Below are 20,653 nucleotides of genomic sequence, written 5' to 3' on the forward strand. Positions count from 1 at the left end.
CACCTCCAACATCCTCACACGCAATATAGCCTATACTAGCCGAAACTCTTCATTATGTGTACAGATGTGTGTGTGCAGATGTGTGTGTACAGATGTGACGTAATGACGCAAAGACATGCTCGAATCTCCCGCGGAAATCCACCAGTACCACTGGAATTAAAAACATTAATACAAGCTTACCGCTTTGAATCGAGCTACGGCAAGCAGAGAGTTTTGAACACTGGCTGGTTATGTATTTTCTCAAATATGTATTTTGGATCATTTTAAACCCCAAAAAAGCTACGGACTGCAGCTTTAAAATGATGCCTAGGTAGGCATCGCACTAGGTTTGGGAACAGCTTGTTTTCAGCAGTGGCATCTGTGGAATTAATGAATGTCGTCGTGAGACAGCCGGCGAACACTGAGTCACTCTCATTATACACTACATTACAGCCCATTACAGTCGCAGCATTTCAAACCCACTCTAAACTCCCTAATTGCAACGCACTTCAGCATCCAGCCGTTTTTCTTGCAAAGTGCAGCAGTGGTTTCTTTCATAAACGCCTAGGCATATTCTTCTTCCCGCAAATTTCAAAGCCATTGCAAAAGAGTACACATTGCTGTCCGGAGACATTGTTGAGACTTGTTTCCAGTGACAGTGGAATGTGTTTAAACTCCATGACACGGATAAGAATGTGTCAGTCAAAATATGTGACAAACTAATAGGCAGAAAAAGTATGTACAAAGCTGTCAGTGGTTTAGGGAGGGGTCAAATGCTAGTTAGCGCATTGTGTACAAAAAAAATCCAAATAAACCATCACATTAATGACATAAAGTTGACCTGGGAATGTTGTCGTCCACCGTGGCGCAGCCGTACAGGAACACGATAACACCCACAACCGCTGCTGGGATTAGCATCTGAGTATACACACCCAGCCAGGCAAAGTACAGGCCCACTTTCTCACCAAAATACTTCCTGAGAGAGAATAAAGAAGAGCAATTAGGGCAGTGAAGTAAAACAAATGAAGTTAAAATTACTATCTAGTAAACATCAGAAAGAATACATCCTCTTCAGAACTGGACAATAAGGACTGCCCGACTGTCGCTTGGGATAGTTGACGAAACTGTTTAAAAGTTTATCATTTGCTCGGGTTTTTAAGCCTTCCCTATTTAAATAGTCAAGCCCAAGAAGACGCAAAGTTTCGCATATTAATCGATTCTCATTTTTACGAACCCATATCGATTCTTAAATCTCAAGAATCGATTAGTCATCCTGTTTTCATTTGATGAATGAATGGAACATTGTAGCGCGCATCCCATCCAATAAATCGCAATAATCTTCGTGCTTTGTTACTATTGATACTAAATAAAGTCTCAAATTACGTCCATTTTCTTACGAAATTCAAAAACATAAATAGCGTTTTGGCGCTGTGGCGTGAGATCGCTCTGGCTCAGCTCAGCTCAAGAGAAGCAGCAGCGCGGAGTGCACATGATCTCCTCTTCTGCCTTAATAATACCAGTTACAGCGCCAAATAAACATGAATGAACGTCTGAAAGTGTGTTAAAAGATAGAGTACAACTTATCGAAATCCGTATCATGTCACATGGAATCGCTCAATCAGTGTTTCAACCGTGGAAAGACGTCAGTAAAACAACTTGTAAACAATGTCATGTAACGTCACATTTACCTCAGAAAAACCATGTGACCATAAACTCGTTAGTCAGCTAGAAAAAATAACTCTAAAGAGGAGCATATATGCACCATATTACATATTCATTATAATTTTTAATGTTATAAATTAAAAAAACACAAATTTTTATGACAGCCACCATTTAAATGTTTATATTTCATATAACTTTATTATTATAAAAATAAATAAAAGTGTAATTTAAATGTTTGTATAGCTACAAATCAGTTAATTTTTACCTTCAATATTATAGTAGGCTAATGAAGCCTAGTAGGCTACAACTGACTCCCATAGTTTACAGCATTAGTTAAGAGATTTGTTTTCCTTGAGAAAATTTGCCATGTATTGTACCTGATATCCAAAATAATCAATATTGAATCGAATTGCAAGCTTGTGAATTGAAATCGAATCGAATTGCGAAATTTGTGTCAATACCCAGCCCTAATGTATTAATTGCATTTTTTTATCAAATTTTTTTTTTCAAATAAATGAATAGATCCAGAAAGAAAAATGAGTGTCATAGGCACGACAACGGCGGTACATTAGTCCAGTAAACACACCCATTTTGGTCATTTCTTCAGACATCGCTGATTAACGAAATCATGATTAACGTTACCGAGTGTGTCCTTTAAACAAACCCTGTCTGAATAGGACTTTTGATAATCTGATTAATGCATACAGTATCAGTACAATGCATATCTAAAATCTCTCCTCTTGCTTCATAACACCCGGGCAAACCGGTCTCTGGCAGCATTCAGCATCAGGATAATACCTGATAAGTCCGATGGGCTGGTACTTGTAAAATATGCTGTAACTCGCCCACTCTTCATACAAGATCTGCAAAGACAGAACTAAAATTACATACATTCTGGAATATGATACATGCAGCGTGTCTGAAATACAGTGAGTGCAACGTCTTAGAGGTTTAATGGAAATGGCAAAATAACTGATTGATCCAGTGACAGCCGATGAAAAGGACAAATGAAGCCAGTCTCTACCATCATGTTAGTAATTTCTCAATGTAATGACTTCGATTCGGTGTGCCTGCAGGCATGTAATGTTATAATTATATAATGTAAACATGTCAACATTAGGTTAGTACGTCAACATTAAGATTATATGACAAATAACCTACTAATAACACATCCAACAGCGACAACCGTGGATAAAGAAGCAGAAACGGTGTGTTTGGTTTCCCTTGAGAACTTTGTCGAGTTCACATTGAGGTTTTAAAGCATGTGTGGGAAAGAATAGCAAAATACAGTCAAAAAGTGCCTGCCTATCACGTTTACAATACATCCACAAATCGCCTCAAAATTGCGGAAATGGGTGGAATAATTACTAAGCGAACAAGCGGTTATCACTCAATCAAATATACATTACACCCCCATGCATGCAACCATTAGTACATTGATTTGTTATTGTGTGTGTGTTTTTTTTTTTACAGAGGATTTGCCTAATGGTTCACCAGTGGCAACAAATAAAATACTAGCAATGTAAAAATGTACAAAAAAAAAAAACCTAAACTTGATATGCACGTTATTTTAAGAAATATTACAGTAATATCAATTCACAGATGGATCAACAAATGGAGCTACTGGCCATTTTCCCAGTAGCGTATATATTAAATATTTTTTTTTTTATGTGTAATAAACATGTGAGATTTTGTAGTTGTTACATCGAAGCATCAAAGTTTCCCACAAATGCTCGAACGTGTTTGTGTGTAACATTGGTTCTCATGCATCAAGTACACACATTTGAGCTTCCCTGTTTACCATATTTAATGAGCTCTATGTTGTATGTGCATTTATCAATGTTTATATGTGAATAAAAGCCTGAATTGATAATATAAAGCAATTATCACGCCTCTAGAAGACGCTTGATTATGGATTGCTTTTATAATGTCATTTTGTACTTTGTGAACGGTTTGGTTGCAAGGACTTTCAATGGAGGGACAGAAATGATGAGAGAATATTAGAAATATCATCATTTGTGTTATGAAGATGAAAGAAAGTACATAGGGCTTTTCACACTTGAACTAGTTAACCCTGGGTCATTCTAAACCCAGATTAATCGCAATCCTGGGTTATCTTGATTCACGTTTCACACTGATCATAAGTACCCGGGGTTAACAATTAATCCTGGCTATACATAAGCTGCCGTTTCACACTGTACATTCCTAAACTCTGGGTTAGCAATCTTATTTGCGGTGTCACTGATTGGACAAACATATGAGGTAACACTTTATTTTAAGGTGCTTGTAATAAGCAGTAATTAACAGTTAATACGACACTTATAAGACCTTATAAGATGCATATAAGATGCATATAAGCATTAACTACTTCATATAAGGGTTAATTAAAGGTCCAGGCCCTGAAGAGATCAGGGAAACTACTCCCTCTTGGGAAGGTACATTTTTAAGGGACTGGGAGTTTGTGTTACCATTTATGTTTGTTCGGCTGTTCTAAAAGTGCAATGTATTGATACTTGAGATATTTATTTTTTAATTGAATTTATTTATTATAATTAGTTAATGCTTATATGCATCTTATATGCATCTTATAAGGTCTTATAAGTGTCTTATTAACTGTTAATTACTGCTTATTACAAGCACCTTAAAATAAAGTGTTACCACATATTATATTGTTATGTTATAATGCCATCATATTCTGTGCAGGCAATTAGCTTACTTTGATCTAAATAGAAAAGCCTGACATTATCACTGCTAAATTCCTTTAAGTATTGTGGTAGTCTCCCATGTTTCTCACTGACACGCACACAATGCGTGAAGATCAAGTCTTAAAGGGTTAGTTCACCCAAAAATGAATATTATGTCATTTTCTGTCCCTCCATTGTAAATGTATGTACGGTGTACTGTCCTTGTCCAGAAAGGAAATAAAGACGTCATCAAAGTAGTCCATGTGACATCAGTGGGTTAGTTAGAATGTTTTGAAGCATCGAAAATACATTTTGGTCCAAAAATAACAAAAACTAGGACTTTATTCAGCATTGTATTGTCTTCCGGTTCTGTTGTGGATCCGCGTTCAGTGCCGCCGCTGACGTAAGACGCTGCTGACGTGTGTCTGGTGCGTCCGTGTATTCGGGATTAAATAAATATGGTCATAAAGTCTTCCTCTGTGTGGAAATCCTTAGACATGTTTGGGAAGATTGTTTTGTTTCCAGTGTGCGTCTCCCTCAGACTGTGAACGAAGCTCAGGCGCACCAGACACACGTCAGCAGCGTCTTACGTCACACACACACACACAAACACACACCAGACACACGTCAGCAGCGTCTTACGTCACACACACACACACAAACACACACCAGACACACGTCAGCAGCGTCTTACGTCACACACACACACACAAACACACACCAGACACACGTCAGCGGCGTCTTACGTCAGCGGCGGCACTGAACGCGGATCCACAACAGAACCAGAATACACACACACACCAGACACACGTCAGCAGCGTCTTACGTCAGCGGCGGCACTGAACGCGGATCCACAACAGAACCAGAATACACACACACACACACACACACACCAGACACACGTCAGCAGCGTCTTACGTCACACACACACACACACACACACACACCAGACACACGTCAGCGGCGTCTTACGTCAGCGGCGGCACTGAACGCGGATCCACAACAGAACCAGAATACACACACACACACACACACACACACACACACACACACCAGACACACGTCAGCAGCGTCTTACGTCAGCGGCGGCACTGAACGCGGATCCACAACAGAACCAGAATACACACACACACACACACACACACCAGACACACGTCAGCAGCGTCTTACGTCAGCGGCGGCACTGAACGCGGATCCACAACAGAACCGGAAGACAATACAATGCTGAATAAAGTCCTAGTTTTTGTTATTTTTGGACCAAAATGTATTTTCGATGCTTCAAAACATTCTAACTAACCCACTGATGTCACATGGACTACTTTGATGATGTCTTTATTTCCTTTCTGGACAAGGACAGTATACCGTACATACATTTCCAATGGAGGGACAGAAAGCTCTCGGACTAAATCTAAAATATCTTAAACTGTGTTACGAAGATGAACGGAGGTCTTACGGGCTTGGGACGACATGAGGGAGAGTCATTAATGACAATTTTCATTTTTGGGTGAACTAACCCTTTAAAGTAACACCAGGGAACTTTTGCTCTCGGGGTGGGGTCCCCCTACAGTTGGGAAACAGTATTGTCCTCTAGACCTCTACTACTGTCGTAAACTCTGTCATCCTACATGCACGTGCATTTGTTGACAACCATGATAGCCCTGAACACTGTAGGAGGAGGTCGTATGCAGGTGTTCTGCTTGCGTCGCGTGTGAAATATCTTCATCCCAGGTACATATATTTGCATATATTTCAGCATGTCATATGAATATAATTTCATGGGTTTTATTTTTTTTCTAACGAGAAATGATCGCGATGATCACGTTTACAAGCCAGCGTCATTATAGTAGCCTAGTCTATTGGTTACCGTTTTACTGGATCTATATGATACTTCAATGCAATGTTTGAGTGGTTGATAATAACCATATATCGTCAATATTATAATATCAAGCTACCATAAATGAATCTGCAAATTTAACAAATCGATTTGCATTATAGCTTGAGGCAAGACAAATAAACAAATATCACAGACATGTTAGGTATCCTAAACTATGATTTTGTACATCTTATGTGTTTACTTGCAAGAATGTAGACCCTACCAAACTTGTGCACGCCGTTTAGACACAGGCTTTTATTTGATTTTTTTTTTTTTGCCAAGTCCCCATCGGTCGGGCACCCCTCCTCCTCCTTCAGCTCACGCCAGCGAGAAAATGCTGGCCCAATGTTGATCCTCGTTCTGCCTTTAACGCGATCACTTTCTCTTTTTGCTTTGCTCCGATAAAACCTTTGCTTTCTTGTTTTTCTGTGCTGCTTCGGCCATGACTATAACATTTGGCTCGCACGTCCGATTTTAAGGAAGTGGGGGTGGTGGTGGAAGTGACGTATATGCCGTAAAGCAGTCGAATTTTGTAGTTCTCTTTGTTCGCCGGTTACTACCCGAAACCCGAAGTTTAAAAGTACGATTAAAAACGCTACAGACCCCGTCAGGCTATATGGCAGACGTGTCAATCAACCTATTGTAAGTCGATGTACCATCACAAGAGACTTGGAAATATATTATGAAGGTTGAAAAGTAACCTAGTGCTGCTTTAAAGAAAATCCCGAGCTTCCCATTCGTATTTACAACACTGTGTTCATGTGCGTTCAACTCGTAAATACGATCTTTACAAGATGACTTGAACGCACCATAACATACAGTGTGTCATCAACACACAACAAGCCCCAAAACTCCAACTCTCTCCAAGGGACCTCATGGTTTGTTGTGAAAAAACTGAAATATTTACTCTTTTTCAGTTCTTGAAAACATCGGTGATGAATTATTTAGAGAGAGAAGGGCTCCACTGCCCACTAAGACTCAACAGTGCGCCTGCAGGAGTGCGGATCACAGATGGCTGAAGTGGGAAATGATCCTGTTGCCTTGGTGACCTGACAGTTATTGGAGGTTTTTCTGCAGGCGAGTCCAGAGTCTCACCAGGTCTGCGCTATTAAAGCTATAGGTCTAGATCCTGGAGCCCATTTATGGTGTTTAATTACATCAAGTGGTCAATATGAGATTCAATGTCCAGATTTTTAGAGCATCCCATAAAACAGTCTACACAGGTGAAAGAAAGGATGAAAATAAATGTGTGATACCAGTTTTAGAGAACAGATGCAATGATACTGTAGCATCTCTAATTCCCGCCACCGATGGGAAAGTAGACCAACATGGAAGAACTCATTATTTTTTATAGCCTATTGATTATTCTGGGCTGTATCTTGGAAACTGGTGGCTCCATTAGGGCCATGCAAATCCTCTGAATAACGGCTTGATAATCTCCAAAGGAAGCTTGAAGTGTTTTAGGTTATTGTGCAAAATTTTAAAACTTGAGATGTCTCACAGGTTATAGAATAAAATCATTTCATATATATATAAAATCAGGGTTATTATAGTTTTAAACTGAAACCATTAAAAAACATTTGTTACTTAAAAAAAACCTTAAATAATATTGAGTAATATATATATATATATTACTCAATATTATTTAATTTGCATATGAAATGTTGCCATTTTAAAAGCTAATGGCAGGTAAATGTTCTGAACATGTTTTGTTGCAAGAATCACTGAGAGATTAAAACACAAGGCCAAGAGTTGAGTATGTATTCTAGTATATTTAAAATATCTTTTACCTTTCTGTCATTTGTTTCAGCATGTACGCTGTCAATATCTCCCTGTAATTAAAATCAATAAATTAACTGACAAGAAATAGTACAAATCAACTGAAGAGAATTGGAAAGATGTAAAAAAAGCGAGTAAAACATGACGTGACTCACATCGTGTAAAGGGTAGGCCTCTGTGTAAACGCCACTGCCGAGGAGACTGCTGATTCCTGTCCACATGAAACACAAGCGCTTCACGTGAGCTTTCTTAAACACAGAGTACAGCACAATCAACCAATCACTGTCCTCGGATATTATGGGAAGGTTTTGAAGACCGTGTTGTGTTGTTGACATTCTGGTACCGTTATACTTCAAGCGAAATCAAAGAACGAACAGGTATGACGTAATTTAATTACCTTAATTGTAGACTAGGTGCTTCAATTGCAAAATAACAATATGGACCAGTTGAATTGGTTACAATTTATTTCCTTGTTACAATTTTATTATACAATTAAGGTTCAGGGTTAATTGTAATTAGGCACAATTTACTATAGTACATGTAGCATGAAAAGAACTAAGTTAAAGTGATTTTTCATAACATTTCAACAAACAACATGGTGGATTTTGCAATAGTTTGTCAAGCAGAGGTAATAAAAAGATGAAACTTACCCATGATATACTTAGCCCGTGTGCATTTTGTTCGTTTTAAAATTTCATACACCTGTTGATGATTAATAAATAGGTTTATAAAGATGATTCGAAAAAGTATTCCTGATTGGTGATATTAAACTCGAAATTTAACTAAAATTACAACTAGATGAGTAAAGTTTGATGACAAACTGTGATGTTGGCTTGACAAAGCCTTGTCTGAAAGTTTGAAATAAGTTTAAGTTTGAAGATTTTACTCAGAAATCAATAACACTAAAATGTCAAAATGAAATTTTAACATCAAGATAAATGTTAACATGTTCTAGCACATTGCTAACATGTTTTAACATGTTGCTAACTTATTTTAACAAAAATAAGTTTTTGGTTTTACCAAGTTGCTAACATGCTTTAGCATGATTAAGCACGTTGCATGTTTGTACCATGAATTAGCGTATTGCTGACATGTTTTAACATGTTGCTAACTTGATTTACATTTAATCATTTAATTGTAAATGTAAATCATGTTAGCAACATGTTACAACACGTTAACATGACTTAGTATGGTGCTAGCATGTTGTTAGCTAGATTTATCACATTGCTATCATGTTTTAACATGATGTTTACATCACTTAACACATTGCTAGCAAGTTTCAAACATGATTGAACACATTGCTAGCATGTTTTAACATGATGTTTACATCATTTAACACATTGCTAGCAGGTTTCAAACATGATTGAACACATTGCTAGCATGTTTTAACATGATGTTTACATCATTTAACACATTGCTAGCAGGTTTCAAACATGATTGAACACATTGCTAGCATGTTTTAATATGCTGCTAGCATCGTTTACTACATTGCTAACAGTTGCTAACATGCCTTAGCATTATTTAACATTGCAGGCATATTTCTAACATGAATTAACACATTGCTAGCATGATTTAACATGTTAGCATGACTTTACATTGTGTTAGCATGATGCAAGCATGATTTAACACATTGCTAGCGTTTTTCAAACATTTCTAACGTTTTAAAATTGCAGATATTATAGTAGAAATAGTAGATCAGTATGTTGGCTTTGTCAAGCCAATGTAACAAAATGTGAGACGACCAAATTTCTTAAGTTAATATCATATGATACCTTTGAGAGCAAAAATAAATAAATACTGCTGCCAAAAATCATTGAGGTTAAACAACACTTTAAGAGGCAGCTGACAGATCAAGTGACAAATTATCGTCCACAAAAAGAGCAACTTTGACGTCATTGACATTTTGCTGTGGAGACACAAAGGCCCTTTGCTAATCAAATCAGGGGATAAAAGACATCAGGTCTTAAATCGTCACTGACTGGAAGGCCTTTTCACAAGAGACTGGTACTTACTATTGAGCTCCTGGTTTTGCTGTTGAAGAAGGAGTTCCTGTCTGATAAATCAAAGCTGTGAAAAGAGACCAAAAGTCATTTCATTCAATGTTTTGTGCCTCTCTATTCAACTTTAAATGCAATAACATACCGTGGGACTGTAAAACTGAAGCACATTTAGGGGTCGTTCACACAGAATGCATTTTTCCATTTGTCCATTCCACTGTGCTACTTTTCCATTGTTTTTCAATGTAAACACAAGCTATACGGACATCTTTAACCGCTTTACTTGCGTCTTTTGCAGCCCCCAGAATATTTTGTTGTATGAATATGCAATAAATCAAAAGAAAGAACAGACCTTCTGTTTTTGAAACAACAACAAATCTTATTCTAGCTTCATGCATTCCTTTTTTATCAACACTTGAATGTGGGTAAGCTTAAAAAAAAAGCAACATTTTGAGCAAAAATCGTGTTTATGTCAAAGACTACGTCCGGATCAGATTCAGAACGGTGATCAAAACACAGATGGAGTCGATCGAGTCCATCAACACCTCAAAGCTTCACAGTCCTGTAGCTCGTCCTGGGTCACATTTCATTCAGTAACATTAGACAGTTTTGATTTATATGCGGTTTAGTGTGTTGATGATCACATTATTTTACATATGCATCTGCTTACATATGCAATCGCTTGTTTCTGTATCTTCTTCGCATTTGTTTCGATCATGGGGATTCTGTACTCTTTCAGAAGTAATAGCGCCCCCTACCGTATTAACAGTGAAAACACGGAAATCAGTGGCGGGGTTAACAGCAAAAATGTGTGAACCGTTCCTTACAATACACTGCATTTCATAGGATTATTAGAGAGCATCCTTCATATTTCACAACATTAACAGGACTTAAAGTATTCCGGCACCGTGCGGCCGTGAGGAAAAAATTATTATTTTCGCATGCGATTCATTTTTGTCCAGCTAACGTGTTAAAATATTTAAGCAATTAACGCAGCATCCGTTCTTTCTGTCATCCTTTAGCTAGGGTTATGATCACGCTCTTATTTACGCAAATACTTTAAACCACTCATGCGCGACAAGACAAAAGAGAACGCGCTTTCAGTGAATGTCCTCCTGACACGCGCGCGCGCACACACACACACGAGACGCACAGAAAGACGCGCGCCAGTGTCGAGTTCTCTTTCGCGTTTGAATGAACAATAAAACACACATTTATGCCAAAATGTCAGTTTTGTCGAGTATCCTCACAGAACAGTCTTAAATGAGTTAAATACAATCTTAAATGGAAGTAAATAGTAGTGAGAGAATGAGATGCGTGAGATCCTGTCAGCAGCGGCAGATCTTACTTAAAGTGACAGGAGCCATTAATTCTGTCTGTCTGTAAAGTTAACCTAAAGAACAGAGAAAATTACTAACTGCCCCCGACTAAAGAACGCTTGTAGCTTTGATAAGGATTAATCTATATTTCATTTAAAGTGTATGCAGTGCGGACTGTTTTATAACCTTATTCAATTTCTGTATGGTACAGGTAAATGACATTGATTATGGGTTTAAGTGAGGATTGTTTTAAGTTCACTTAAATTAAAGGTTTTTATATTTTTTGAAGCCTAATGTTTAAAATTGGGGGGAAAATTATTTTTATCAAGACATCAGTAGATATAATATGAGTGAAACGGGCTTTCATTCATAAAAAGACGGCATTAAGATACAGCTGTAATACATTTTAATAATAAATGGTGCCATTGAAGATAAGTTCATCTGCCCCCACCCCCCTAAAAAATTTCAGGCTCAGGAATTTGTTTCACTTTAACCCCTGCATTAGTGTAGCTTGACCAGAAATGTGAACGTTTCTAATAATCAAGTCTTTTTGACTAATAACTTTTAACCTGTTAACTGGCACCCCCCTTTTTTTGCATAGACATAAAAATCACTATCCAAACTTAAATGGTTGTAATTCAGGAATGCTTTGGGATATAGACCTATGGCTGGTCTTGTTTTAAAGAAGACATTTTCCAGATTATATTAGAAGTCTAGAAATTGTAAAAAATGAAACAGAAAAAAAGTTATACAAGTTTGAGTTTATGAAATTGTGTAATGTAAAAATATAATGATTAATATTTTATATAAAATATATATATTACAAAATATATTTTACTCTAAAACTGCAAGAAAATTAAAGTCAAAACAAGTTGTATTCCAAATTTTAGGTTGATATCTCAAAAAATGAGCTTTCAGTAAGATTTTATTCAGGCGCCGTACCCAACTTTTTCACTAGGTGAACACCAGACTCCATTACTGCCCATTTAAGGGCGCCTCCATTTTCACATGTTTTGAGTGGTCTGAACTATGTATTTCCATAATTTTCATACAATTTATGAAGTAGACATCCTATTCAGAAGTAGTATGGGTGGTTTGGCAGTATTTGATTTGAATTAAACCTCTAATAAATGCATAAAGACTACGTTATAGCGTTATAGCTCGCAGCCGCATTACAAATCGAGAATCCATACATTTTTCTTTATATTTAAAACATTTTCAGACCTTTTTTTCTCATAAAATGGCTTTGGTGTTATCTTTTGAACTCATGGCATGAAAACAAACTGAGGTTTCTACCAATCTTTCATGATTTTTCATGTTTATTGTTATTTCAAAATAAAGGCCTAAATACTCCTAATGAATATGAAATACTCTTGTTGCAAATTGATAAATTTCTGCTCCTCAGTAATATATTTTAGATAACAGCCACCAAATATGAAAACTAGAGATTTTAAGCTTTCAAATAATATATAGTTTGGCAATATTACTTTAGGTTTTTACTAAGATATTATTGTTTTAAACATGCAATGGCAAATGGAGGTTAAGAGGCTAAAGTAAAAAAAAAAAAAAAAAAAAAAACATTTGGCAAAATCATGATTTTCAGTCATTCAAGTCTGTGAGGAAAAGATCATGTACAACACCTGAGGTCAGAAATCTCCCTAAACATGATCTTAGCATGGCCGTGAATGACCACAGACTTACAGATGCCGTTTTTCTCTTGAGAACGCGTAGGAGAGGTGTTTCTCATTATCCGTTCGGCTGTCCACAACTTTAGGTTGCAAGGGTGCAGTGACTTTCTGCATAAACATGTTGACCTTCTCCGCAATGCCGCTTCCATGACTGACTTCATATTTCTGAAAATGACATGACAGCACATCAGTGTACAGGTACGTCACGTGTGTATAGAGTAGTACACAGATTGTATTACCGGTCACTTTATAAGATTAAAGAACAAATACCTTTATTGTTGGCATTTTGAGCTTCATAAACTCAGCTTCTCGACAGAGAACTTCCCAAGGCGCATGTATCTTCACGAATCCCACACCTGGGATTTTAGTCTGTAAAACAAAGATAAACAAACATGGCCTCAGCATATGAACAGGACACTGCCGTACCAAAGACTTTAGATATACAAAGACGGTGCACCAAGATTATAATCGTTAACGAAAACACCAAAAAAAGGAAAACTATGTGGGAAAAAACATTGCCGTTAACTGATATAAAAATAAAAACGAGGCATTACAAAAAAAAACGATAACTAACTAAAACTGTATAATGTGTGTTTGGCAAAGACGAAAACTAAGGACATTTACTGTGTGATTTTATTTTATTTTAGTTAGTTTGCCAATGTCTTTCATAGAGCAAATAACGTTATATATTTCAGAGTTGACATTTCCGACTATACCGTTTCCGACTGGCAGTGTTTCCCACACATAGACTAATTCGTGGCGGAGCTCCACAGAATCAACACAGTTTCGTTATTAATTTTTTTAACGCTATTTAAAAAACACAGCGTATTCGTTCAGCTGCATTTCCTTTTCCTGCTCTCCCTCCTTCTCTCCGTCACTCACGCGCATAGACTGTAAAAAAAGTATTCTTGCCCCTGACAAATAACCCAAATCACAAAAAAAGACTAAAGCTAACACTAAAACTAATAAAAACTAAACTAAAACTAAGCATTTTCAAAAAATAAAAACTAAACTGAACTAGCAAACCCACTTTAAAAACTAATTAAAACTAAACTGAATTTGAAAACAAAGTCAAAACAAAATAAAAACTAATGAAAAATGTAAAACTATAATAACCTTGCGGTGCACTCGGAAGAAAGTGCAATATGCCGGATTAAGTCCCGCCTTCTAAATAAAACAGCCAATCGCTGATTAATAACGTCATTGCAGCATTGGCTGGTCCAGCCTGAACATTTTTGGTCATGATTCGAGGGTTTTGAACAAAATATATGAGATAGTTGTTGTCAGATTTCATTGGTGATTTCAATATGAAATGTAATCTTAAACTTGGTGAACAGCTTTGGAGAATTTGACGATTTCCCATTCAAAGAGATAGACGCTGTCCTGGCACGACTGACATATCTGCCCGAGAGGACTTGGCTCTATACTCTCAGGATTAAAATCACTGAGGGAAAGAGGGTGATATCTGCAGATAATGTTATAACAAATAACTGGCTTTTAGCATTTTCTGAAGAAATAGCAAGAGGTGTTTGCATGTGCAAAACGTGCATTGCCTAAACTCTAAAAAATACTGGGTTGTTTTAACCCAATTTTAGGTCAAATATGGACGAACCCGAACGTTGGGTTAAAATTGTAATTAAAAAAATTAACCCAATGGCTGGGTTTGTCCACATTTGACCCAAAGTTGGGTTGAAACAACCCAGCATTTTTTAGAGTGGCCCACAGCAAGTTAAAGAGCACACCGGCCAGTCTCTATGCTATTCTGACCCCTTTTTTCAATCTTCCAGATTCACTAAACAGGGCAAATTAGCATGAGAGCGCAATCCCACAAAAGTGCAGATGGGAGTGGAAAGTGATCTACTGACGACACGCAAATGAAAGAACACAAAACGCAGCCGGATCATTTCCATAATGACCAACACAATCTACTAAGAGCAGCGCAAATTAGTGTCTGGTTTAAGGCGAGCTTTTTTGGGGTGTTAAATAATGGCACAAAAAACAATAATTTGAGATTTGACTAGAGCAAACCTTAGTAAATCACCTTGCGGATTCATTTAAATATTCTCCCATAAACTCCTACAAATGCATATGCAATAAGGTCAGCCGCAAATATAATCCTGTCCACGCCTTTTAACCCTAATTTTCTTTAGTAAATGCTAACAGTAGGTTTTTAACACCAAAAGAGGGTTTGCGCTGGTGCAAGCTGTTGGTAAATCTGGAATTTTTCCACCCATTTATTAAATGGCAATATTCCCAAGAAAGTAATAGCACAGCTCTTTTGACCGAGCTACAAAATTGTATTCATGCCTGTACGTCAAATGGTGTGAGATTAGTTATACAATTAAAACAGTATTCATTTCTTGGGTTAGACTAGAGGTTTGTTCAAATCACTAACCCCAAGTATGAGAGATATTAATAATGATGCTCTTCATAGAGTAATCTGAAAGATAAGAAACAAGCAAACCATTCATGAAATGAACAACATATCTTTACAAGGTTATAGGTTTCACAGACAGAGCTTAGATTCAACCTTAGTTCAATTAGGGCATTTAAGTAGCTGTTATAAACATGTCATAGAAAAAAACATTACTGGTGTGCATCTTGATATAATATGCAATATAATTGCACTGAAATATTTTAAGATCTGTCAGTGCAAAATGCTTTCATTTAAAACGGCTCAAACATGCATTTTAGTCTGGGACTAGCTTAAGCCTTGTCTGTGAAACCGGGGGTTTCTTTCTTCACAAAGGATTTTTTTCATTTGAGAGAAAATAAATTCAAAAAAAAAAAAAAAAAAAAAACTCAGGCACTTCTCTCTTGGTTTTCTGAAGCTGAAAAGAGGGTTATGTAAGATTTGCTTCAAATGACCCACTCTTGTTATAACTCGCATCCCACACACAGGGTCTGACCCAGTCTGTTCAATCCCAGCCACTGCTTTCAGTGACTGCTTTCAACACAAACAGGTATTTCTACTTTTATCCTACATTCTATACAACTATTTATATGCCTAATTAAACCCCAAGTTAGAAATGACATTTTGACACACAAGGCAAAGACGTGCGTTAACACTGATATGAGTCCCTGAAAAGCAAATATATTTCACAATGTTGTTTTACAGATATTCCCACATCGTACTAGTGATAAATTAGTGAATAAAACAAAGGGACTTTTAGAAAACATTTCATTTTTAAATTAATCAAAATCAAAATACCAGCCAACATGCCCTTCATCACTCTTAAACTTTAAGTTTAGTTATATATATATATATATATATATATATATATATATATATATATTTTTTTTTAATCTAAACTTATAAATTAAAAATTATGATTTTAATTTTAAGTTTAGATATATGTATAATAGTTATTATAGTACAATAATAATTTTATGTATCTTAAAACAAATATTGTGTGTGTGTGTGTGTGTGTGTGTGTGTGTGTGTGTGTGTGTGTGTGTGTGTGTGTGTGTGTGTGTGTGTGTGTGTGTGTGTATACAGTATATATACACTACCGTTCAAAAGTTTGGGGTCAGTGATAATTTTATTTTTATTTTTTGGAGGAAAGAAATCAATACTTTTATTTATCAAGGAATAATTAATTTGATCGAAAGTGACAGTAAAGACATTTATAATGTTAACTTCCTATTCATCAAAGAATCCTAAAAACAAAACAAAAAAAAACTGTACAACTGACAGACCAACAACTGTTTCAACATTGATAATAATAATAAATGTTTCTTGAGCATCAAATCCTCATATTATACTGATTTGTGAAGGATCATTTGACACTGAAGACAATGACACTGGTGATGCTGAAAATTCAGCTTTGATCACAGGAATAAATTACACTTTACTATATATTCACACAGAAAACAGCTGATTTACACTGGAATAATATTTAATACTATAACTGATTTTTGTTGTATTTTTAATCAAATCAGCGCAGCCATGGTTAGCAGAAGAGAATTCTTTTAAAAGTATTTAAAATCGTACCGACCCCAAACTTTTGAACGGTAGTGTATATATATATAAAAATATAAAAAAATACACACACACACAAGGTCTGTCCCTCACCTTCTGTTTAACCCTATTATACCATAATTTCCCCTTTAAACCCAATGGTTTGATGTTTCTGACATCAAGTTTAAGGGAGTGACATCATCTTTTTGACAACATGGTTCAAAGAGAGGTAAGTTTTTCTTAAAGTCTTATCAGTGTTTTATTATGTTTACATTCATATTGGCCTTGTCAAGCTCAAAGTTATGGGAAAAAAAACCCACAATGAATCATTTTGTACAGCAAAAAATATTGTTTTTGGCACAAAGCTGGATCTGAGGTGAAATAATATGATTCTTAAAAGTTCAGCAATAATAATAATAATATGCATGTGTCCTTTAGACTAATACTTCAGTTTATTATCATCTGCACGATAAACACTTCACTTTGTTTATGATTAGCCCACTACGACCTCTTCACCAAATTCTGGTTTAGCGCTTTGTGAGAACATCCAGCAAAGTGGAGGAAGCTAAATCCCTGTAATCTGTGAATATCAAAGCAAACGGCCTGGGTTTATAGAAGTTAAGCTTGAAAGACAAGCCGCTAATCATAATAAGGTTGCAAATTAGTAATATAACACAGTAAAGTAAGTGCTAACTTGTTTCATAACTGCCAACAATCAAATTAACAGATTTTTCCAATCAGCAATTATAGCATTAGCAGGAATTGGGGAACATTTTAGAGAAATAATTTAATGTATCTTAAGGGTGACCGCTCTTTGACATCATCAAACATACAAAATGCTTTCAAGGCGTCTAGTTTTTCCACGTTATTATAAAAATAAGAATATATATCTTCAGCATTTCACTCTGAGAAATGTCACTGAGAAGATACTTGACGAATACGAGTACGACTATTAGTGTAGTCCTCCACACACTGAAGTGTTTGAAACTGGGTCAACAGGAGGGAATATTTATTTATTATTCTGCTGTACAAGGGAATCAGAGGTTAAGAAAAAATATTGGTCATAATACACAACATTTAAAAGGGACCTATTATACAAGATGTGATGTAAGTCTCAGGTGTCCACAGAATATGTCTGAAGTTTCCGCTCAAATTACCCCATAGATCATTTATTAAACCATGCTGTAATTGCCCCCTTTTTGGCCTGTTTTCGTGTGTGTATCTTTAAATGCAAATGAGCTGCTGCTTTCCAGAAGAGGGCGGAGCCTTTACAGCTTGTGTCTCGGATACCATGGCAACAACAAACAAAACATTGTTTGGTTTTGACATTGCAGTTCTTCGTCATCATGAAAGTGATTTTAATGCCACATCAGTTTAAACTTCTGATGTGTGGTTTTTTGAGCGCACACATCCGAAGGGTGTGCGCAGAAAACCGGCTGTCGCGTGAGCACTAAACAAAGTTCTGTCAAAAGCCCTATTCGGACGGTAATCATTTCTCATGGGTTCGTAAGGTATTTTCATCATTTCCAGGGGCTAGTCTGTGATTTTATGGCCGCCCGAATCCAGAATGTCAGTGTTTTTCTCCCACCACCCACGTGAAAATCCTGTTTTTTGACAAACACCAAGGTCGTGAGGTCATTTAATTGCCGTCCGAATCCACATCTCTGAGTTTACAAGAGGAGATCAAGTCAAAATTCACTGTTTAAATCCTTTTTGATCACCGCACATACAATAAATATTGCGCTTCACTGTAATTTGCAAGCATTGTTTTAAAGATGTAGCCAACACTTTTATTACCAACAATATTTCATCACCGCTCCACCTCAGCAAACAAAAAGGAGAAAGAGAAAAAAGCACTTAAAGGAGAACTCCGGCACAAAATGAACCTTTGGTCTAATAAAACATTGGTACCTAGTCAACCGTTATCTGAGATTTGTTTTCACAATAATCGAATGTAAAGAGTTTTATCTCTAAAAACTGTTTAGCGTATAACGCTAGTAATGGGGGCATTTAATAAGTAAAAAGAAATCGCTAGTTTATACCACTAACAAGGCTCAAAATAGCCCCACACGAACACAGTAACATAATGAGGGTCCCTACATGCAAAACGAAGCATTGAGAACTTTGTAAGTGTACAGACCGTTTAATAAGAAGATAAAGATAAAGACAGTCCACTTCGTGTATACAGACAGGAGCCATCTTTGGAAAACAGTCTCGACTAATCAAACCACGAACACCATTCATACAGTTCAGCTCATGGACATAATAAATACATAGACGCCCTATTGGCCGCTTTGGAACGTTGCTGCGATACGTCAACGGGTCCGCCATTTTGCGGAGGGCAAGACTGCACTGTGAACAAATGTAAGTAAACGGGGGAGCTGCGTTTTTTCTGGATAAAAACAAACTGTTTTTACATTTATCAACCGATTTCAGTGGTTTGTATGTGGTGTACAAAAAGTTCCATCTCTAGTTATTTAAAATCTCGATAGTTAGACTTGTAAAAAAAATTTTTTAATAAAGAATGGTCAATTAAGCTCAGGCTTGTCATGTATCTGGCTTTTTATTCTTGGATAAGAATGGTGAAGACCCCCATACTGAGATATAATTTAAGTTTTCTTATTGTGGAAAAAGCATTTTCTGTGATTGACCAGATTTTAGCAATAACAAAGATAACTGATGGATCCTTTATGATAATATAAGTTATGGTACAACTACAGTGCAATGCAAATAGTAAATATAACATAAAGTGAGAAGTAATAGTAAATAGTTTAGTCAATAAAATAAACAAATAGTATACAGCAAATAAAATAGTAATGCTTAGTATAATTATATAATATCATAAGTACAATAATACAATCATAAAAATATTGATAATAGCATAGTTTATTAATAATACTATAATAATAGCAATAGAATAAGAAATATCAATTACAGAATATACACAATAAAAAATAAGTTAAATAGTGACTTTAATATTTAACTCTTTTTGTTAAATTTCAGGTTTATTGATCAGTATAACAGAAGTAGCTTCAGTCAAACATACAGCAGGATACAACGTTAAAATAGCCTAAATATAAAGTTATGAAACTTCACTTTGCCCTCAGCCAAAACGATTTACTAGGGAACCATTTATAGATTAATGAGACCAAAGATCGCCCGTTAGATATACACAAGACGAATTATATCTCATGTTTAACCACTAGACTACAGACATCCGAGTCAGCGGTAACACTTCAGAAGCACTGGCCGAGATCCGGCTGTTCCAGGCGGGGTAGACGAGCGCTGAGCGCATCTTACAACTCCGAAAACTTCAGATCAAATTTTTAAATAGGCGCTATCTTTATAAACAAACCACATATTTGAGCTTTAAACAACTACATTGTCGACTGAAAAGCTATAAAACTACATTTCGTAACACAATAACAGTAGTATTTTTAAATGTAACCTCTGAACGTTACTATTACTAATTAAATCATGACCAAATACAACCAAAAACAAACGTTCAGTCTTGCTTGTGAAAGGTTATTCCTCGAAAGCTGTTTTCAATTGTGTGGCGATGGGTACAGCCCCAAACAGCGCTCAAAACATGCATTTTTCTCAATTCCCGGTGTGAGAGGTATGGGAAAGTTGCCATCCCCAACATGGCGGCGCCGTTGACGTACGCTCCAGCGGCCAATAGGGCGTCTATGTATTTATTATGTCTATGGT

The 20,653-nt window shown here is 36.4% G+C and overlaps 1 protein-coding gene across 3 annotated transcripts in view; it reads right to left on the reverse strand.

The window, feature by feature from the left end:
• Positions 1 to 20,653, reverse strand: part of ano1a (anoctamin 1, calcium activated chloride channel a) — a 75,195-nt gene that overhangs the window by 27,758 nt on the left and 26,784 nt on the right. For all 3 annotated transcript variants that reach the window (XM_056264079.1, XM_056264078.1, XM_056264076.1), the window contains exons 4-11: positions 13,252 to 13,350; positions 12,995 to 13,146; positions 9,990 to 10,044; positions 8,628 to 8,679; positions 8,133 to 8,188; positions 7,989 to 8,030; positions 2,440 to 2,504; positions 821 to 955 (exon numbers count right to left, since the gene is read on the reverse strand). In XM_056264079.1, coding sequence (XP_056120054.1) covers positions 821 to 955; positions 2,440 to 2,504; positions 7,989 to 8,030; positions 8,133 to 8,188; positions 8,628 to 8,679; positions 9,990 to 10,044; positions 12,995 to 13,146; positions 13,252 to 13,350 — 656 coding nt within the window. The remainder of the gene's footprint in view (positions 1 to 820; positions 956 to 2,439; positions 2,505 to 7,988; positions 8,031 to 8,132; positions 8,189 to 8,627; positions 8,680 to 9,989; positions 10,045 to 12,994; positions 13,147 to 13,251; positions 13,351 to 20,653) is intronic.

This window comes from Rhinichthys klamathensis, unplaced genomic scaffold, assembly GCF_029890125.1.
Source record: "Rhinichthys klamathensis goyatoka isolate OS25496 unplaced genomic scaffold, OSU_Roscu_1.1 h1tg000215l_1, whole genome shotgun sequence".
Lineage (NCBI taxonomy): Eukaryota > Metazoa > Chordata > Actinopteri > Cypriniformes > Leuciscidae > Rhinichthys > Rhinichthys klamathensis.